Genomic DNA, 21,137 nt, shown 5'->3' with positions numbered 1-21,137 from the left:
ATCTCGTTTCAACTTGTGTTTGTATATTTTTATTTTAAATCAACACATTGAAAAAAAACTTAAATTTACATACCAGATCCAGCACTAATAGTTTGCTTATTTGTCACTAACTGAACGCCCTTCTTAGTGCTAAATGTTCCTTTTGACGACTGTTTAATAATAAAGTTTAAAAAAAATATCAAAATGAATTATAATCACACTGACTTACATGTTTACCAGGTTTGATATTTTTGTTTCCCGAGTTAAACTCTGCTGTTCCGGCGCAGTTTTCAATTATTAATTTTCTTCTAACGATTGTCGAATTTTTTTCTTTTTGAAAAACTCGTGTCTGGTATTACGAAAATTACAATTCTAATGCCATATTTTTACCTTTAATAAATCTAATTTTTAAGATATTAGTCTTCAAAACTCCTGCTGCTGAAATCTTTTGAAATTATTTTAAAAATTTAATTGAGTGTGTTTATTTGTTTCTTCTAAAAAGTAAACTTTCAGATTTTATCTTACACATTGACATGTAGAAATAATTATTAAGGCCCCATACAGAGGATGCATTGCGGAATTGATATTTTTCACACACAATTCACGATGTCACGCATTTTGGGCAGCGCCTGCAGCAGTGGAGGTGACGAACAAACTTTTTTGCTGAGCGTAGGGTCAGTCGGAAACCACACGATGTATTAGCACGGAAATGATGTTAAGGCGGGTTTTCCCACAGGTGATGAGGAAGCATTTCTAATCGTATTACTCTGACCTAACAAAATTATTTTAAGTCTCGTTTATTTTGCTTTTAGCAATTGTTACTACAGTCGTTAATCAAACACTAGATTAACTTTATTAATCAGATTTTATTTCAATTTTTCTTATCAGATCTCAATTCCTGTTCAATCACACATTTTTGCTGGTTTTCAATATCCGCTCTAAATAATTGGGCCCTAAAAATCAGTTTTTCTAACCATCTGAAAATACTAAATAATAGAACCAAACCTCACAAATAAACCGAGTTGTGTAGTTAAAAAAATAATCCGAAAATTGAGTTTTTGCTCCTGGCTGCAGATTTATATAAAGCGAGACTTCTCCTTGGTTGCAATCACCTGCTTGCCTGTTATGATTCATTAATTAATTGAAATTTAACCAGAAACAATACTACCATCTCGTATCGTTAGCGTAAATGTAAATCCCGGTGTCCGGACAAAATTCGTATCGGTTGCGACAATCTTGCGAGCTGCCGGAAGTGTAGTACGTATCGGAAAATTTCGTGTCAGCTGTATTTAAAATGTCATTTTTTAATAAAAAAAAAAAAAAGAATTTAAAGATAAATTAATACCGTCATTCAGGGTAGTGATGCATTGCAACTCAGCGTCATCCTGAATAATCAAAAGTTGCATTCCAATGCTGCAACACGTTTTGAACGCTGTGTAATAGTCCGCCTAATTTTTTTTTTTAAATTATTAAATTGTACTGTAAATTGATTTAAAAGTAAACAATCACCCTTGCAGAACTAAACAAATAACGACGGCCGCAGGTGTCTCTCCATGTTCCATATTGATTTGGGGAAATTAATTTTCCACTTTTATCAAACGAAGTAGACTGGGAATATTTTAAAAACACGTGAATTCATAATAAATTAGATATTTTATATTATGTTACATCTTTGCTGCAGGTTTTAATTGGGCACATTGGCTTGCACTCCGGTATAGACGCCTGCAAAAAAATTAATGAAATTGATTCTAAAAATTAAAAATTATTGAATCATACCTCACAAGCAAACCACCGTAAACTTTCACAGTTGTAGCCATAAAGAGTGACGGGGATATTTCGCCCCAATTCCAAGTAGGTGCACTTTTCCGTCAAAGTGTTATTAGGCTGACCTGGTGCCCACGGAATGCCACTAGGCACCGGCGTTAGGGAGGGGCACCAACCTCTGGTTGCATTTTCGCAACCGATGCCGTCAGAAACCGCTGACGTCCACAATTGGTATGCGGTTGGGCCGAAATCTTTTTTTATTTGAATAAATAAACACTTTTAAGCGACAATTTAGGAAGTTTTTACTGAAAGGGTCATTGAGAAAGCAATTGTACTCGTCCAGCGTTTCCAACGAGAGCAGTTCCATTCCCATTTTGCAACACTCGACTCTGGCCTGAGCGTATGTTAACTGCAACATTTTGAAATTTAATTAGTTTAATTAATTAATTAACATTTTTTCAATTTAAAACGTAATTTGTTTAACCATAATAATTTTCTTAATAAATAAAAATAATAATTTAATTTAATTTAGACATGATTTGTGCTGGATTTGTGGAAAATAAACAACAGTTTATATTTTATAATAAAAAAATTATTTCAAAAATTTAATCTTACTAATTTAATGTAACTAATGGACATGAAACAACAATAATATTTTAATAAATTAACAAAAATCATTGCGCGTACCTCAAATTTATTTAGTATATATTGGCGTCCACAAATACTTCGAAATTCTCCTACAGTGCTGTCTGAAAATTAGGACCAACTTCAATATTTAAAAATATATATTTAATTTATCAAGTAACCCCTCCAAGCCAACGATTGCACATATTTCATTGGCTTTAGAAATAATTTTTTAATCGAGATTTATTAATTGGAATTAAATTATTTACATCCAATTCACAAGTCATATCTGAACATGCTACTTGTGTGCAAACAGGAACAGCAGGTGCCTTAAAAATCATATACTTTTTCAAAAATGCATTCGTTTTAATTGATGCACCTCCATACTTCACAGAAAAAGGTCCGTTTGTCTTCGCATGCAAGGTCGTTGAAGGAAATTTGCGTTGGAGTCATCATCACCCTCACACAACTCTGATTTCCGTAAGCATTATTAGGCTGACCTGCATGCCTAGTTGTGTTTAAAATCTTATATTTATAATAAAAAAAACAGTTGGTTTTCTTAAGAAATTGAGACCATCGAGAGTCGTTCCGTAGCAATTTTTCACCCGAGCCGCACCACTTAAATCTGTAATCACAGTCAATGTGTGACCCACTTGTCCATGCTTCATCAGTACTATCTGGTGCTGAGAACATAAGTAATAATTATTATTTCGAAAAAATTAAAAATTATGTCACTTATTACAGATTTCATTTTTCATTTGGAGCAAAATTTGCATCTCCTCGTTCGTTTCCACTGATACCAAACTCATGCCAATGCGGCAGCACAAATCATATGCTTCATAAAAATCCAACTAAAACAATTTATGTAAGAAAGTTTAAAAAATTCTGAAAATTATTTTTCTCACGAGATTTGAACCGTATAAATAAGTTTTGCCGCCAACTGTCTTCCAAGTGCCATATGAAGCCACGTCTTGACAAAAAGAATAAATTAAATCATTATTTATCTGTTTTATTCAGCTACTTACTAACAAGTTGGTCTTTACTGTTGAATAGAGAACTCTAATATTTCTATATTAATTTTTAAATTTTAATTTGAAAATTGTGCATACTAACATCCTTCACACAATAGCTTGGGCATGTTGCCGTGCAGTCTGGCACGTTTCCCTGTTTGAAAAAAAAAAGAATAGATTCTCGTCTAAAAAAAAAATCAATTTATTTTTTACTTCACATATGAAGAATCTCTGTTGGGAGCAAACTTGATCGCTGAAATTGTTAGCTGTATGTAGCAACAGGCATCTTTCGTAAAGAGGAACATTAGGCTCAATAGGAACACCCCACGTGATATTCGGAGCCAAAGTTTTGGAGCCACACCAGCCATAAGTGAGCTCACAACCATAACCCAGATTCGTGCCAGAGCTCCAATAAAAATTATGTTGCCTGATTTCAGCTGAGAAACGGAAAAACGTAATAATTTTCTGCTTCCTTTTATTTGATGAATGTTATTAACCTATAACCATTTCCTTGATGCAATCCAACTCGTCGTTGAACTCAATACTAAGCAGTTTTAAGCCATATTTGCAACATTCGGCTAAAGCTTCCTGATATGTGAGAGTGTAATTACTGAAAAAGTACTGCTGCCCGCATGCACTTCGAAACTGGCCGTCAACAGTAGCTGCAATTTTCAGTATTTAAAAATGTTGATGCAATATAATCTTTAAAATTATAACCTTTCCACGCTTTGGAAAGAGCATTTTTTGCTGTGTCTCTAATGCACGCGTACGCTGGACACTGCGGGAATGGGCAGTCTGGGGCCACTGACTATTAAAATTTTAATCAACTCGGTACTCGCAATGTCAAACGGAAAATACTTTTTAAATTTTATCTTATTACCTCACACACAAATCTCACATTAGCTGTGCAGGTTGCGTCATTGAATTGAATAATATTTCCCGCGGCATAATAAATATGGACACAATTTTCACCACCACCTGCGTTATCAGGCTGGCCCGGCGGAAAGAACTGGTTGTTCACGATGTTCGACAATCTATTGGGAGTGCACCAAGTGAAAAGGCCCTCGTGATATTGGTCACTGGCCCCAGTCCAAGCATTAAAGTTGAGATTTTCACCGTATCCTCTTGCTATGTATGGTATTAAAATAATAGTTTAATTGAAAACATGTAAATGTTACTGTTCAAAATTTTGTTAAAACAGGTTATTTCTTCACGAGTCTCAAACGATACAAGTTGCATACCCAATTTGCAACATTCAGACGCAGCTGTTGTAAAGGATCCCTAACAATTTAAATGTATTAATTTTTAATTAATTCCATATTATTCTACTGACCGCCGCGTTGCTAAAATAATACATCCTTCCGCATGTTGAGACTCTTAAAGCTCCATCAACTGCCGTATTTTCTGAATATTTAAGAAATTAAACATGAATATTTTACTTCATTTAATAAAGAAATTATTACGTTTAATTAATCCGTCGTCGTCCAAAATGGTAGTCTATTTCATACTCAATAGAATTCAGTTTTATCATTTTTAAACAAAGCATACATTCTTTTCACATGTGTAGGCCAAACACGGTGGCTTTGTTGTTGGTGGAACGGGCAACTTTTCAGAAAAATTAGGTTAAAAATAAGAACAATCAATTTTAACATACCTCACAAATAAATTTTTTACTAACGGAGCAATCAACGTCGCGCAGAACGTTTTTCCTTGCAACTCCTGAGCTTAACTGGACGGACACGCAATCTTCCTCCGCACCAAGAAAACTGGTCACACTCGGCTCTCCTGTACTCCAGGTCACAACATTTGGGTCAACCGGTGTGAAATTTGCAGAGCACCAAACGAAACTGCTTGCGTTCTGATAATCCGAACCGGAGATAAAATACTCGTCGGCTAAGCCAGTGCTATCAACGCCTATGTTAAAATTAAATTAATTATTAATTTCATACATTTTACAATCGGAAATTTTTATACTGTTCATTAAATCAGAAATGCACTGAAGCTCGTCTTTCGTTTCAATGCTAAGGAGCTGCATTCCAAGTGAGCAGCAGTAACTGGCTGCATTTGTCCAATTTTGCTTTTTTACCACACAACAATTTTAATAGAAATATAATTTGAAAATGACGTTTAAAAAAAATTACCAAATTTTTGCTGAATACGTATAACCGGTCACACGCTTGTTGAAAAGCGGCGTTTTGAAGTTTTGTAGCTAAAATGTTTAATTTAGTTAATTTAAATTTTATTAAAATTTTATAGTCTTATACTATCAACTATTCCATTTGCATTTAAATTGGCAGGCTGAACAAATTAAAACTTTTTTTAAATCGAATTATTATAGCAAAATTGAAAATTTGTACATTGGTTTTGCATTCGTAAGGAAGGCAAGGAGGCCTTGTGGTGGTTGTTGTTGTTGTCGAAGTTGTTGTAACTGTTGAACTCGTGCTTGTTGAAGCCGCCGTACTTGTTTTCACAGAAGTGGTGGTTTGTGTAGTTAAAGCTGCACTAGAAATGCCCACATTACTTGTGGGATTAGAAATGCTTCCCGCCGTCGTTCCTGCTGCTTTCTGAGTCAATCCGGTGGATTGGGTGGTTCCTGAAGTTGTTACCCCTGCGGCTCCAAAAACTGTTGTGCCACCCCCAGATGGTGCCAAAGTCACAGAAACTCCGTTAATGGAAGTGGTGCTTGCCGATGCCAAAACCCCGCTTTTTGCAGTTGTTGAAATTAAACTGGTCAAAGTTGAACCTCCAGCAACAGTAGGTGCCACTCCACTAATCTGTGTCGGCCCAGCCGCAGGTTGGCCCAATTTTGTGGTGGCCGATGTTCCAGATTTCAAAGTTGTGACCCCTGCTGCTTGCGAAGTCAAGCCAGCGGTGGGGCTTTTCATTACGGTGGCTCCTGGTTGTGGATTTAAGTCTGCGGGTTGAATAGTCGTGGCTCCAGGTTCTTGGGCTAGTGGGGTCTCTCCTGGAGCAGATGTTGATGGCAAAATTACATTTGCTCCAGTTCCGGAAATCGTGCCAGAAAAATCAGCTGCTGGAGAACTTATTTCTCCTCCAACTGAACTTATTGTTGAAGCAGCATTTGGATCAGAAGGGTTGGGCTGGCCGCCAGCAACAGCTTTTTATAATTATATTACCTTTAAATATATTAATTTCAAATCATCTAAACATTTAGTTACGATCTGTCACTAGTCCACCGTCATTGATCGCAGTTCCTAATTTGTTGGCACCGGACTGACCTTTGATAATTCATAATTTATCATAAATGCATAGATTTAAATTAAAAGGTCTCTTCTCTCACTTTGGGCACTCCTTGTTGTCGCCTGTACACCGCCAATTGCTTTATTTATTGTGCTTTTGGAGACAAACTTTCCTTTTGCTGGCTATAAAATGAGAAAAGTTGAAGTAAAGTTATAAGAAGTTTTTTTTATATTAACTTTTGAACTAGAGTCATTTAAAGCACACTGTTGGTAGCTACAGCAGTCCGAAATTAATGTTCTCCTAGTGGCGCTCCTTCCTTTAAATTATTATTAATTATCATATTATCAACTCTTGCGCAAATCCATCAAAAAATAATAATAATAATAATTCCACCGGTGTTTACCTTTCACAAATTTTAATTTGATTATATTTGTTTGGACGATTCCAATTGCTGCTGTTTGAAGCTAAATTTTGATTGTTTTAAAAAAAAGTCTTATCAATTTATCAATATTTTTTTTTTTTTTTTTTTAATAAAATCAAATATTTACTTACACTTGCATAAACTGTGAAAATCCAAGCTGCTAGAATATAAGAGTGCATTATGCTGCATAAAAAAAGAGAGCGTCCAGTTGAAATCGGGAAATAACTTGACAGTTCACTGTGCATCCTCTTTCCTCTCACACTATTATATTAAATTTGACCTCTCCTCAATGTATGGAAACTCCGTGAATGCACCTACATCGTTTGGGTTTTACCAATTGCAATAACTCGCAAAATAATTCAACTCCATGGAAAAAATTAATTTTTTTGCGACATAATTATATGATTTTTATTTTCAATATTTTTTTTATCACATACTTTTTAAAATACCGAATTCATTTTTTTAATCAGCATGAAATTGAATTAAAATATCTGCTTCTCATTTAGCAGGTCCCTATAGTTTAAAAATAATAAATTAGCATTAAAATTCACTAATATTCATACAAAAATGAACCAACCTCACAAATGAACCAACGGGTTCGGTCGCAGTCTTCACTTAACATTACTGCTGGAACTGTGGGGCCTCCACCCATTTGCATGAAAACAGTGCCACATTTGTCCGCTACAGAAGTGCTGGGCTCTCCAGCGGCCCATGGAACCGTGAGGCTCACATTGTCACCAGAAGGACACCAACCAAAGACGCCTTTGCAACCAATGCCGTCGCTGACGCTTGATGTTCTAAAATAAAGTGGCTTTGCATCCAGACCTGCTTTGCAAAAGAAAAAATTACATCTTGTGAACTAAAAAGTAGGAAAATATGTCAGAACCAAAAGAATTGTTCTGTTTCAAACATTCCAATTCCTCCGCGGTTTCAATGGATAAAAGCTGCATTCCCATTTTGCAACAGGCTAAACTTGCTTTAGTATAAGAGGTCTAGCAAAAGTATGAAGTTGAGATAATTTTATAAAAAATAATTTTAAAACGAAACGCACCGAATTTTTATTTAGAAAATACTGCCGACCGCAGATGTTCCTAAATTGTCCGTTATTTATGTCTACGCTCAATAGAGTTCCGTTATTTATTTTTTAAAAAAAATTAATATAAATGTATTATTTTGTTTACCCTTTCCGTCAACTGACTGTTTTTTCATGACCGCCTTAGATTATTTAAAACATATAAAATTGAGAAGAATTATATATTTATTTATTGAATGTGTACGTCTAAAGAGCATTCCACGTCAGGGCATGTTACCTTCGTGCATTTAGGCACCGCAGGCATCTGCAAAACGTTATCAAACAAAGTATAATTGATTTTTCAAATTTTCATACTTCGCAAATGAAATTATTATTTGCAGAGCAAGGCAAATCGTTTAGGTACAAGTGTGTTTTGTTTAGATAAGCCACTACACAGGGCTGGCTCTCGTCTTCGGTATTAGGGTGACCAGGGATCCTGTATTAATCGATTTTGAGTTTTATTCCAACTGCAATTTTTCGTCTCATTGTAAGTCAAACCATCTAGTATCGTTTCGGTGAAATCGCACCCCCGTAGCGCACCAAGTAAAACGGAATTCGCAATCCACTTGCGAACCACTTGTCCAGTAATCCAAGAACTGAGACGCTTGAGATTATGTTCGTTAATTAAAATGAGTCTAATTTTTAACAAATTTAATCTCATTTTACTCTTTTTGACGTGAATTTCATGCAATATTTTCAATTCTTCGTCAGTTTCAACGGAGATGAGCTTCATTCCAATGCTGCAGCAAATTTCATGTGCCTTTTTTGCATTGACCTGTGGATGTTGTTTAAATAAGTAGAGAAAAACAATTGTAAAAAAGACAATTACTTGGTCCGAGCTAAATAAATATGTGCTTGCACCAACTGTGTGCGTTGTTCCATAAGAATCAATGTCTTAAACAATTTATTAACTACGATTAAATCAGAACGCATTTTCAAAATTACTCAGAAGTTGGTCTTGTTTGTTAAATAGCGCCGGCTAAAAGCAGATAAAATAATTTCATATTAACTTATTTTACTTTTTCTTATCAATTATACATCTTTAACGCATTGCGCGGAGCAGGTAGGTGAGCATTCTGGGGCGATGCCCTACATAATTTAAAATAAAAATCTCGATCCATCAAAATCTTGAAATATCTGACCTCGCAAATAAATCTCCTGTCTGTGGCGCAGCTGCGGTCGTTTAATTCGCCGTCCGCGGATATCAGCTCAATGCATCTTTCGACCAATGGATTTGTCGGCTTGTTAAGCAAACTTGTGAGATTTGGGGCTGATGCGCCGCTTCCGCACCAGCCGTAGGTCATCTCGCAACCAAATCCCTGATTTGTGCCAGACGTCCAAAAAGTAGAGGTTGAACGAACCTCAACTTTACAAAAGTGATATAAGTACAAAATTAACATAATTAAAATCTGCAAAAAAAGTAAAATTATACACATAAAACAAGGAAAATTTAAACAAAAAAAGGTGTGAAAAAGCTCAGAAATTTCGTTTTGATTCTTCAATATTTTGAATCAGAACTCGCAAGATTCATCGTCAAAATGAAAATTACCAAAGAGTTAAAAAAAATCAAAAAATCGTAAAAAGCATTAGAGCCAGAACAAGAAGTTTGAAATAAAATATTTTAATAAAAAAATTGAAAATATACATTTTATTGTGTCCAATACACAATCCAGTTCTTCTTTGCTCTCCAAGCTCACAAGTTTTAAGCCGTATTTGCAGCATTCTGCCAGGGCTTCTTGGAAATTTAACTCATTATAACTGAAAAAATACTGCCTGCCACACGAGCTGCGGAACTCGCCTGCAGCAGATTCTGAAATTTTAACGATTCCTTAAAAACGATATGTTCCCAAAACATAAATCCAGGCATGCTTTTCCATGTTTGTGATAAGTTGTATTTCGCCGGATCTTGAACGCATGTTTTGTTTGGACACTCCGGGAAGGAACAAGCCTCAGTCTAGGAAACGGTTAAAATTTTTCCAATAAAAATTAATTTTCTTCTTTACCTCACAGACGTAACGGAGACTGTCACCGCATTTACCAGTTTTAAATGCAATCGACGCAGCACCAGCAGTACTACTAATCAAAGAGTTGACGCAATTTTCGGTTGTGGAATTAGTTTTGGGCTCATTTGCGCCAAAAAAATCACGGTTATTGGCAATATTTGCACTTCTTCTTGGAGTGCACCAAGTGAATAAACCCTCACTCGCGCCAATCCAATAAGTGTTCGCCAAATTTTCGCCATAATTTGGCACTAGATTTTGTGAATTAATATCATTTAAATGCAATGTAAAAATATGTAAACTTTTGAATATATTGTTGAAGCACTGCACTTCTGAAGGAGTCTCGAGCGCTGCCAAATGCATATTAAGCAAACAGCATTTGGACGCAGCGTCAGTCCAGTTCACCTAAACAAGTTATTAATCAGCTGGCTAATATATTAATATATTCTAGGTGCAACTAAATATTTGCTGAAAAGATACATCCTCCCACAACCTATCCTGAGCGTGCCGTTTATTGATGCATTTGCTTTAATAAAATTACATGTGTAATATTATTTAATATAAAGGCTTTAAAAATACGCAAAATAAAATTGTTCTGGTCCAACAGTTCAATCTTGAAAATTAATTAAAATAAAAAATTTCCATCTCCAATTTTCTTTACATATTACATTTTTTTGGCAGCTGAATTCCAAGCACGGCGGTCTCGTGGTCGTTGGAGCAGGTACCTGTTATTTTAGCCATTTTTAGCGTTTCCTACTACAGTTGTTTTTTATTTATTACTTCGCAAATAAATTTCATTTCGGCAGAGCATTCGACGTCTCGCAGAACGTTTTCATTCACCATGCCAGCGCTGAGTTGCACAGAAACGCAATCTTCTTGAGTTCCTTGTAAATTAGTTGTGCTCGGTTCCCCAGGACTCCAGAAAACAACACTCGAGTTAAAAGGAGTGTAATTAGCCGAGCACCAAACAAAGCTGCTCTGATTTTGATAGTCTGAACCGGATGTAAAATACTCCCCTGGCAAATCCGTCCCGTCAGGACCTTTATTATTTTATTTATTAAAATAAAACAGTTTTATTAAAACTATTCATTCATCAAATGCTTTTGGCTTTTACTGTTCATTAGATCTGAAATGCAATTCAACTCCTCTTTAGTCTCAATGCTGAGCATCTGCATTCCGAGAGAACAGCAATAACTCGCTGCCTCTGTCCAACTAAGCTAGAACATCATGAAATTTAAATAATAACTACTAACACTAATATTTTAATTTAAAATTTACTTATATTTTTAGTGAATTTAAATAATATTTATTTGCATCAAACTAGATAAAATATTTACCAAATTACGCCCAAAAACATAAAGTCTGTCACACGCTTGCTGGTTAGTCGCGTTTTGAATTTTCAAAACTGTAAATTTTTTATGTTTGTTTTCATCAATTTTAATTTGACCAAATAATGTTAATTTTTCTTACTATCAACCTGCCCATTGGAATTTAGCGCATTCCCCTGCAATTATTTTTACACTTATTGCTATTTATGAAATTTATATTAATTTTTCTAAAATTTACATTCGAGGAACATTGGTATTGCTGGCAAGGTGTCCTTTTCGTTGACGTGGTTGAAATTGTGTTCGTACTGGTTGTGGTTTTTTCGCTGTTAGTGCTAGACGTGGGCTCTAAGGTAGACAAGGTAGTAGAAGAAGTGACCGAAGTCAAAGTTGCTTCTAGTAATTCTGTAGTCTGCACATTTGTCGAAGTTGAGTACACTGAAGACTGTTCGGCAGCTGATTGCGGAGATTTACTAATTATGGTGCCAACTACAGATGACACTGTCGGTCCAGGAGGTGATGACGAATCAAAGTCCGATACTGTTTGTATTTGTGGCAGGTTTTCATTAATAGGCTCTGTCTCGGTTCCAATATCATTGTTATGCGGAGAACTCGCCGTCATTGAGCCTTTATAAAAAAATATATGAAATTAAATTTTATTCATAAAAACCCAAACGTAAACCTGACGTAAACGATATCAACTCAAACATTAAACAATTTAATTTTAAAGATGTTCCTTTTATAATCGGGAAATTATTGAAAACCAAAATATATTTCACCTGTTCCCGCTGTTTCTTTTGGAATGCTCTGATACTCATTACGATTTGAAGTCATTAAAGATTTTACTGTAACTGTCTCCTAGAGAACCATTGAATCATTTTAATTTTGATTTTTAAATTTTACGAAGTAAATAACATTTTTATAAGTCGTGCTTGAAATGATATTTGGGTCACATCGGAGTTTTCCACAGCATTTTACTATAACCTTCCGAGCTGGTCGTTTTGCTATTTTATAAAAATTTAATGCTTAAAATTTTGGAAAGGGCCAAAATTACCAGTAACCATGAATTTGACTTTGACAATTTGAGCGTCAGAGAGTTGTTGGAATAGAAACTGAGAAATTATTATTAAATTTTTATTTTTTAATTTAAAAATATAGTTTTTGGAATATACTTACGATCTTGAAAACGGCACTGGTAAGTATGCCTATCAAATAAAGCTGCATTATTTTTGACCTCGTTCGCACTTCGTAGCCTTGTTATTCGGCAAGCATGAATAGTTGAAATGTTATGGAATATTCTGTACAAACAATACAGCGTACATACGTACAATGAAAATGGTAATGTTGGTCGATTGGGAATTCCTGGCAAGTGCTCGGTCTTTTATTTAGTGCCTCTGGAAAATTTCAATCTTGCTCAGTGACGCACATTTTATGCTTTTATTTATTTGCATATTGCCACAAATTTTAGTTGCTAATGATATTTTATTGAAACTCAATCACTGCCCATATCGTAATACATGTAATTGCAAATTACCATTACAATACAAAATGTAATTTTGAGACATTGCCAAATTTCAACAATTTTAATGAGCTTCAAGTTTAAATTTTGTTTTATCTCAGGTAAAATAGTTTTTTGCAGTAAATTTAACAATGGAATAACATAGACGCGCTTAACTCTGATTAGTGTTGCGTTTTTCAATAATCACACTGGGACCTAAACTAATTCCAGTTTGTGAAAATGGGAAAGTAAGAACATAAAAGCAGCTTCATTTTTGGATATATTTTATTCAACACTTAAATTTGTATGTAATCTAAGCGATACAATTTTATATCAACAATTAACTAATTATTTTAGACGTATCTCCTCACTGGAATACTAAAAATAAGTATTATTATACATTACTTAAGATGCAACGGATCTTTGCGCAGAGTGTAAAACTTTTTTACAATTTAATTTGTATCTTGGTTTCTAAATTATTGAAATTAATTGCAAATATCTATTTTAACCATCAGATATCTTAAATTTTAATATACAAATTTGTGATGATTGTTGCTACCTTCCATTTCTTAAACTACCGGTCCCTGTATAAAAATATGTTTTTGAATCTGTGTAATTTTCAATATAGAATCACCTCGCAGATGAAATTGTAAATTGAAGAGAAAAACTGATCTCCAAATACAGTAGAGCTCCCCACTCTGAATATAAGTATCAAAGCAGTCTCGCCGGCTTGGCCTTCGCCAGGTGACCTGAAAATCATTTTTTTTTTTACCCGTTCATATCATTAGAAACGAAAAATACCATCTAGTATCATTGGAATAAAAATAGATGCCAGTGTCCGGACAAAACTCATAACGCACTCTGCAATCTTGGCCACTGGCACTGGTCAAAAAAGTTCCGCCAAATTTCATATCGGCTAATATTAATGAGTAATTTTTTTATCAAATTAAACACATCTTCACCATTATTGAGATCTGTCAAACATTTTAACTCGACGTCGTCATTCATAATGAACAATTGCATTCCAAGATTGCAACAGATTTTATAGGCGTCGTAATATGTAGTCTAAGGAGTGCAAACAAATTGTTGATAAAGTTTCAGGAATTTTTAGCACTCATTACTCTTATACTGCTGAACAAGTACCTTCCACCGCAAGCATCCCTCCAAGTGCCATATTGGCCAGGGTTTATGATTTTCCCAGCACTGTCAAACAAGCTCGGCTGTTTTTCAAATTAAAGTTTTCCAATAATAAAATAAAAATTAATTCAACAATATACGTCTTTTGAGCAAACTTTCACGGGGCAAGACGGTTTGCATTCTGCTACGGAGCCCTATCGTCAAAATTTCAAATTCAGGGAGAATAATATAACTTGTTAAAATGCAAACCTCACAAATATACCAATGCATTAAATCACAAGGGTGATCGTCTACAAGTACCGGGATGCTGGGGGCACCACCAAACTGCACTATGGCGCAAGTTTCCACGTGATCATTGACCCACGGAACGGTGAGGGACACATTCGTGCCAGACGGACACCAACCCCATAAATTGTCACAACCAATTCCGTCTTTGTATCCCGACGACCAAAAGATGTACACGCTATTTGCGAGACCTTCATTTAAATTCAGGAATTTTCGGTAGAGATTTAATTTATCAGTAGTGAAATTTTTACCAAAAATGTTATTTTTCCTCAGTAGATCCATCTCCTCTAGTGTTTCGATAGAAAGCAACTCTAGACCCATTTTGCAGCATTCTAAACTCGCTCCTGTGTATGTAGTCTATTAATTATTTCTTTAAATTATTTGAGTTTTTAAATAGAAATTATTGCAGTCTCACTAGAATTGAGCTTAAAAAATACTGTCGACCGCCGAGACTTCTGAAGAAGCCATTGGGAACATCTAATTTTAATAGAAATTTATGCGTCAAAAATTCCATCAAATAAATTACAGATGATTATTTATAAAAATAAAACTATTACCCTTCCAGGCAATAGACTGCATGTATTTTACGGGCTTAATTTAAAATTATTATTTAGAAATTTGTAGTGAAACGTTTTTTTAAAGATTTACATCAATTTCACATTCCACGTCCAGGCAGGTGGCTTTAGTGCATGCAGGCAAAGCAGGCATCTGCAAAATACATTATTTGCAATTTATAGTTTCTAAAATTTCCAAATACTTCGCAGATGAAATTGAAAGGTGCCGAGCAGTCCACGTCGTTTAAGTAGCCGCTATTAATCAATACGATGCAACCTTGGCTTCCTTGATATGTATTAGGCTGGCCTGGCACCCTAAATATAATTAATTATGTTAATGCCTGGTGCTAAATACTTTTGCAACACCTCACCATCTTGAATCGTTACGATGGAATCTGACTCCTGAGCCGCACCACTTGTATTTAAAGTCGCAATCTATCTGCGATCCACTTGTAAAGTGTTGAGCTTTAGAAGTAATAACGGTAATAACATGATTATCATTTTTTTTAAACTGCGTATTGTGGAGCTATAAGAAAATGTAGCGCTCAAAAGAAATGATGACTAGTTTTTTCCATTTTTTTTTTCAAAATACTTTTGAAATGTCTTTTTATAAAATATGTTAACATAATATAATTCTACTAAATTTATTTGATATTGTCTTAAATTTTTCCCTAATTTTCTATGATAAAAATTTGTAACACTAAATTCTAATAAAAAATCAGTGACACGTGTCAGGTCATTTTTTAAATTAATATAACTTCAGTCAGTTTATATTAAGGTCAAAACTTTATCACAACTTTAATTGAAATGCAAAATCATAATTCCATTCTTCTCCACGGCTGAAATTTCTATTCATAAAAAATTTACGGATTGACAATTTAAATTTTAAATAATAAAATCAATTAATTCCAGTCATATTAATTAGAATGATATTAACACTAACATTAACACTGATTTTTTTCTAATTTACTGAAAATTAAAACTAAACAATTTTGTGTCTAACCATTTGCCACTGTTTTCAAAGTTTGCAACTCCTCATTGGTTTCAATGGAAACTAGATTCATGCCTATGCTGCAGCAAATATCATTAGCCGTTGATTGATTTACCTTTTTTAGAAAATTTTAGAAAGGAATTTTTTTGTAAAATTTATCATTGAACCATTGCCGAGCTGAACATGTAGGTACTGGAGCCAAAAGTGTACCATTTCCCATAAGAGGCGACATCTAATTTCAATCTGCGTAGTAAAATCACGGAAATTTAATAAACTTATTGTATTATACTTATAAGCTCATCTTTTTTGTTAAACAGCGATGGCTATAATTTGAAATCTACTGAATGTACTATATTAGCTAATTATTTAATTTATACATTTTTTTGACATAGAGCTGGGCAGGTCGGTGTGCAGTCTGGAACATATCCCTGAGAATTTTCAATAATTAAAAAAAAATCATTCATTATTCTGAAATAAAATTTTGTAAATCTACTTCACAAATAAATCTTTGTCTAATGGAGCAACTCAAGTCGTCCAAAGTGCTATTTGCAGGTTTGAACTGAATGCATCTCTCGTTCAATGGGTTTGTTGGCGTTTCGAGAATTGCCGAAATGTTCGGGGCCAGAACGTTGTTCCCGCACCAGCCATAGGTGAAGTCGCAGCCGTAACCAAGATTCGTCCCGGAAGTCCAGTAATTGTATTGGGGAGTTCTAACTTCCACTAAAGCAGTTTTTTATAAAAAAAAAAAAAAAAAAAAACCCGGTTTCATAGATTTTTACAAACTTTTAATCGTGTCGACTAGGCAGTCGAGTTCTTCCTTGCTCTCGACGCTCAGCAACTTCAATCCGTATTTGCAGCACTCAGCTAGAGCTTCTGTGGGATTTAACGAGATGTTGCTGACGAAGTATTGCTTTCCACATGAGCTCCGAAATTCCCCATCCGGTGGCTCTATAATGTTATATATTTTACAATAAAATATAAATTTTTATCAAAATTCAGATAAGAGTCTTTCAAACTTTTCCAAGCTCTTGATAGGGCGTATTTTTCCGGGTCCTTGACGCACGTGTACACGGGACACTCCGGGAATGGACAATCGGGTGCCACTGTCTTTTTTTTACAAAATATAAGAAAATCCAACCCCTGATACCAAAGGTACGCTCAAAGCTACTTTTAAAAAATTAATTTTTTCTTTATCTTAAATATAATATGTAAAGTTATTTTAATTTATTATGTTAAATGAGCATAGTGTTCGTTGATTAGTTTGATTTCAAATATTCACCTCGCAATTGTACCGATAGACGGTTGCACAACTTGCGTCGTTGTACGCGACATTTTTAGCTGCATCTGCGTTTAGAGAGACACAGTTTTCTATACCTCCACCATTGGATGGTTCGTTTCCACTAAACAAAGCAGAATTGATTATGTTTGAGCCTCGTTTTGGGGTGCACCAAGTGAATAAATTCTCGTGGTATTGGTCGCTCGCTCCAGTCCATGTGATAAATGGAAAGCCGGTGCCGTAATATGGAGCTTAAAATTTTTAATTATTTGATATGCTGCAGATGTGAAAAAAATTTCTAAACACTTCTGATCATATTATTATAGCATTGTCGTTCCTCGACAGTTTCCAATGCCGTCAAATGCATGTTCATTTGGCAGCATTTTGAAGCAGAACTCGCCCAATCACCCTAGATATTAAATATTAATCAAAATTTGCAACAATAATTTTTGACGCAACCTGTTCTTTGCCGAAAAAATACATTCGCCCACAGGCTATCCTCAAGTTGCCGTTTATTGGCGCGTTAGCTGAAAAAAAAACTTTAAAATGAATTTTAAATTAAAATTTAGAATCTTTAATTACGCATAAGAAAGTCGTCACTGTCCAAAAGCGTTTTCTAAATCAATTATGTAAATGAAGCCAATATAACAATCTAATTGTTTACGTTCATTTCACAAGTGTATGGCAAGCAAGGTGGTTTAGTGGTCGGTGGAACAGGGACCTTTAAGTAAAAAATATGAATTTCAAGACGCAGCCAAAGAAAAAAATCAAAAATTGTACTTCACAAATGAATTTCATTTTGGCCGAACACTCGACGTCGTTTAAAACGTTTTTCTTCTGCTGCCCGGTGCTTAATTTCACCGAAACGCAATCCTCCTGAGCACCGAGAAAACTGGTTTTGCTTGGTTCATCTCGGTTCCAATAAATGGCACTCGAGTTAAAAGGTGTGAAATTCGCCGTGCACCAAACAAAGCTGCTCGCAATTTGGTAATCAGAGCCGGAGGTGAAATACTCGCCCGTCAAATTTGCTCCATCTTCGCCTTCAATGATTTTTTTTTAAATTTCACAAACACGTGGAAAAGAATTAAATTGATTTAATCTGTATTAACTGTTCATCAAATCGTAGATGCACACCATTTCTTCTCTGGTTTCAATACTGAGCAACTGCATGCCAAGTGAGCAGCAATAACTCGCAGCTTCGGTCCAACTGAGCTAAATAATAATTTTTGTAATTGAATTGTGATAAAAAAAATCAATAATTATTGTATAAATTGAAAATATTAATTAAAATTAATTTTTAGATAAGCATAAAATATGGAATTTTGTTTTATTTAAATTTAAGAAAAAAATTACCAGATCAAGTCCGAAAACATAAAGCCGGTCACAGGCCTGCTGGAAAGTCGCATTTTGCAGTTTTGTAGCTAATTTTAACAAAAAATAACTTCATTTCACCGTTTTATATTTTTATTATTTACTATCAACTTGTCCGTTGGCATTCAAAGCACCGGCCTGCCATTGGAAAGTGAAATTTAATTTTAATTATATTAAAAAGTACTTTCACAGAGCATGGATATGTAAGACAGGGTGGTCTGGTTGTTGTGGTGGTTGCGGTCGTCGTTGTTGTGGAAGTTGTAGTGGTCGTAGTTGTTTGTAAAGCCTTTAAAGTTGTGGTAGTTCCTGCAATTTGTGAAGTAGTTGTGAGGGTCGTCGCAGACTTCGCAAGGGACATCGTTGTTGAAATTTGACTGCCCGCGGTGGGATTAGAAATTGGCTTTAATGTTGTTCCGGACGAGCTTGTTGCTCCTGCTTTTGCAGTAATTAAAGTTCCAGATTTTACAGTTGTTGTCAAAGTTGTCAAAGCTCCTATTACTGGCGTGGTTGCGCCACCTGCTAAATTATTTGATTGGGTTGACAAAAGAGAAGCTGCTTTTGAAGTCGCTTTGACTGAGCCAGATGAAAACTGCGTCGTTTGGTCCATTGGAATGTTAGCCAAAGAGGAAGCTGCATTTTGCAGTAACTTTCCAGAATTTAAATTAGTCGTCAGGGTTGGGTCGGTGGTTCCTGAATTTATGGCTGCCGCTGAAGAAAGTTCGTTTCCAACTGGTGGTGAATCGGAATTACTACTTGATGACGGATTCGCCAAAGGACCTCCGGATTCAATTGTTGTCATTGTCATTGCACTCGCTTCACCAATCAAAGGGCTTTCAGTAATTGTGGCTAACAGAAAATTTATTATTAATAAATTATTCGGTTTTTTTAATAATTGATTTACAATCTGATTGTGAGTCTAATGAATTGCTCTCCGATACGGTAATTGAAGTAGTGACTAGCAATATAAAATTTAAAATTATTTTTTGCTTTGGAATTTTTTCCTGATATTAAAACCGCCATTAGCTGCAATTCCTCCCACTGATTGAGTGATTTTATAACCATTAGCAGGTGTTGCAGCTGATTTCATATTTTTCGTCATCTATTTTTTAAACGAAGGCAATGAATATTACTTTTTACAATTTTGAAAACCAAATACGTTTTTGTAGAGGTAATTCGAGTTACTGCTTGATGTGCACTGATGCTTATTCCCGCAGCATTGAACTATCATCGTTCTTCTAGTTGCATTAGATCGTTTTGCTGATTTTTTTAAGTTTAAATATGTATATTAAAAAAAAAAAGGTAAAATAAGCCACATACCTGTTATAATTTTAACTTTCACTAATTGTAAATGTTTTTGCGCCATAACCACCCCACTGGATTTCACCTAGAATTAATTATTATACAATCATTGCGTTACAAATGCACGCTAAATGAGGGAAATTTAAGACACTTTTGCGTTATAGTGTAGAAAACGTTAATGTCATTAATAAAAGGAATAAAAGACTTACTAAAGAAAATGTTACGCTCAGAAATATTCCCATGAATATGAATTTCATTTTTTGTTTGACCTATAGCACTGCTTTACTGCGACTAATTTACAGTGATGGAGTTTGATGAGACAATATTATGGACGGGTAATTCCATTGAAGTGCGTGCGTAACAGCGTGGCCTTTGAAAATTCAGGGGTTTTCCTGCTTGTGCGCGCAGTAAAAAAAGCCACAAATTTTGCAAATTAAATTTTTGTGTTGAAACGGAATAACTGATTTTATGTTTGCGTTGATCACTTTTAAAGTGTTTTGAACTGTCAAAATGGGAAATAATTTAATTGAAAAAAAAAGAAACGATGAGCTATAATAAAATATTCTGAGCAGCGCTATCCACGATTCCATTATTCGCATTAAAAATGAATTGAAAATTAATTGTCACTTGTTTTGCAGTGAGTTGACTTAAAAAAAATGTTTAGCTTTCATAACAGTTTTAAACAATTTAATAATAAAAAAAAAAATGGTGACATTGAAAGAAATTGAATAATTTGTGGAATTTTAAAAAGGCAATGCATGCAACTCCCTGGTTTTTAGTAGAAAAGAATCAGTCGTAAAATTGTATAGAGCTTGTGAAAGAAACATAGAATTTTTTGTAATAAAAATTATTTTTTATTAATTAAAACTACCAGATTGAATTTTAAATTTTGGACATGTTTTTAATTTTTCTAATATATGTATTTATTTAAACGCTTATGAATTATAAAAAAAAAATTGAAATCAGTTTTTAAACCACGAAAATGAATTCTATTTTCAATCCATGAACATCTCATTGAGTGTAAAAACACTTAATTGAAAAGCAAAATTGTTTATTTTTAAACTACATAGCTTTTTTATGGGCACACTTTTTTTCGCAAAACATGTTAAATCGGCGTGACGTATACGTAAAGCAACAGCGACTCGGCCGGCATGCGTCAGAGTTCAGAGTGGCATCAGCTAAATCAAAGAGACAAAAGCTAGCATAATCACGCGACTGCCCAGATTTACTCTATCCTCGGCAGGCTATTGCGGTCGTTAGTGTCTGAAGATAATTATATCATGCATTAAAAAATACGAAAACAATAGTGCCACTACCCCAGTTGCCAAAA

The 21,137-nt window shown here is 34.7% G+C and overlaps 5 protein-coding genes and 1 long non-coding RNA gene across 6 annotated transcripts in view; 1 reads left to right on the top strand and 5 right to left on the bottom strand.

Moving 5' to 3' along the window:
• Window positions 1-21,137, top strand: part of LOC132201217 (uncharacterized) — a 74,208-nt gene that overhangs the window by 47,829 nt on the left and 5,242 nt on the right. The gene's annotated exons all lie outside the window — the stretch shown is intronic.
• LOC132200629 (uncharacterized) lies at window positions 826-7,162 on the bottom strand. The gene is made up of 35 exons (XM_059626247.1): window positions 7,131-7,162; window positions 6,982-7,042; window positions 6,815-6,894; window positions 6,679-6,760; window positions 6,557-6,616; window positions 5,735-6,495; window positions 5,642-5,675; window positions 5,519-5,586; window positions 5,352-5,454; window positions 5,032-5,291; window positions 4,926-4,982; window positions 4,841-4,874; window positions 4,711-4,781; window positions 4,556-4,658; window positions 4,258-4,505; window positions 4,095-4,185; window positions 3,875-4,039; window positions 3,591-3,814; window positions 3,481-3,531; window positions 3,393-3,426; window positions 3,273-3,337; window positions 3,110-3,218; window positions 2,942-3,050; window positions 2,755-2,875; window positions 2,637-2,696; window positions 2,550-2,583; window positions 2,431-2,492; window positions 2,050-2,152; window positions 1,756-1,994; window positions 1,648-1,701; window positions 1,489-1,587; window positions 1,325-1,427; window positions 1,148-1,262; window positions 985-1,099; window positions 826-932 (listed from the first exon to the last, which is right to left on the bottom strand). The coding sequence occupies exons 6-35, from the start codon at window positions 6,260-6,262 to the stop codon at window positions 918-920; spliced, it is 3,474 nt and encodes a 1,157-aa protein (XP_059482230.1). The 5' UTR covers window positions 6,263-6,495; window positions 6,557-6,616; window positions 6,679-6,760; window positions 6,815-6,894; window positions 6,982-7,042; window positions 7,131-7,162; the 3' UTR covers window positions 826-917.
• Window positions 7,381-9,875, bottom strand: LOC132200957 (uncharacterized). The gene is made up of 14 exons (XM_059626782.1): window positions 9,717-9,875; window positions 9,214-9,437; window positions 9,110-9,160; window positions 9,017-9,050; window positions 8,901-8,965; window positions 8,738-8,846; window positions 8,570-8,675; window positions 8,387-8,507; window positions 8,277-8,336; window positions 8,181-8,214; window positions 8,051-8,112; window positions 7,886-7,991; window positions 7,577-7,824; window positions 7,381-7,512 (listed from the first exon to the last, which is right to left on the bottom strand). The coding sequence occupies exons 2-14, from the start codon at window positions 9,373-9,375 to the stop codon at window positions 7,498-7,500; spliced, it is 1,173 nt and encodes a 390-aa protein (XP_059482765.1). The 5' UTR covers window positions 9,376-9,437; window positions 9,717-9,875; the 3' UTR covers window positions 7,381-7,497.
• LOC132201901 (uncharacterized) lies at window positions 9,474-12,704 on the bottom strand. Its single transcript, XM_059628449.1, has 16 exons — window positions 12,573-12,704; window positions 12,451-12,508; window positions 12,312-12,400; window positions 12,176-12,254; window positions 11,638-12,023; window positions 11,542-11,575; window positions 11,409-11,476; window positions 11,186-11,288; window positions 10,852-11,111; window positions 10,740-10,796; window positions 10,651-10,684; window positions 10,530-10,597; window positions 10,374-10,476; window positions 10,075-10,322; window positions 9,895-10,025; window positions 9,474-9,480 (listed from the first exon to the last, which is right to left on the bottom strand). Exons 1-16 carry the CDS (start codon window positions 12,618-12,620, stop codon window positions 9,474-9,476), a joined length of 1,773 nt encoding a protein of 590 aa, XP_059484432.1. The 5' UTR covers window positions 12,621-12,704.
• LOC132200714 (macrophage mannose receptor 1-like) lies at window positions 13,317-19,333 on the bottom strand. Its single transcript, XM_059626385.1, has 30 exons — window positions 18,693-19,333; window positions 18,613-18,646; window positions 18,491-18,558; window positions 18,247-18,349; window positions 17,918-18,177; window positions 17,802-17,858; window positions 17,720-17,753; window positions 17,597-17,664; window positions 17,444-17,546; window positions 17,141-17,388; window positions 16,878-16,968; window positions 16,645-16,809; window positions 16,355-16,581; window positions 16,239-16,289; window positions 16,151-16,184; window positions 16,029-16,093; window positions 15,874-15,976; window positions 15,242-15,335; window positions 15,074-15,185; window positions 14,965-15,024; window positions 14,874-14,907; window positions 14,732-14,793; window positions 14,568-14,673; window positions 14,281-14,507; window positions 14,172-14,225; window positions 14,016-14,114; window positions 13,857-13,959; window positions 13,696-13,810; window positions 13,529-13,643; window positions 13,317-13,478 (listed from the first exon to the last, which is right to left on the bottom strand). Exons 1-30 carry the CDS (start codon window positions 19,311-19,313, stop codon window positions 13,464-13,466), a joined length of 3,528 nt encoding a protein of 1,175 aa, XP_059482368.1. The 5' UTR covers window positions 19,314-19,333; the 3' UTR covers window positions 13,317-13,463.
• LOC132201578 (uncharacterized) lies at window positions 19,676-20,114 on the bottom strand. The gene is made up of 3 exons (XR_009442289.1): window positions 20,017-20,114; window positions 19,826-19,892; window positions 19,676-19,765 (listed from the first exon to the last, which is right to left on the bottom strand). It is a non-coding gene; the product is annotated as an uncharacterized LOC132201578 (long non-coding RNA).

Source organism: Neocloeon triangulifer, unplaced genomic scaffold (genome assembly GCF_031216515.1).
Source record: "Neocloeon triangulifer isolate White Clay Creek 2 clone unplaced genomic scaffold, ASM3121651v1 ptg000014l, whole genome shotgun sequence".
NCBI lineage: Eukaryota > Metazoa > Arthropoda > Insecta > Ephemeroptera > Baetidae > Neocloeon > Neocloeon triangulifer.
Note: the sequence above shows the minus strand (reverse complement) of the source record. Positions and strands in the feature narration are given on the sequence as shown.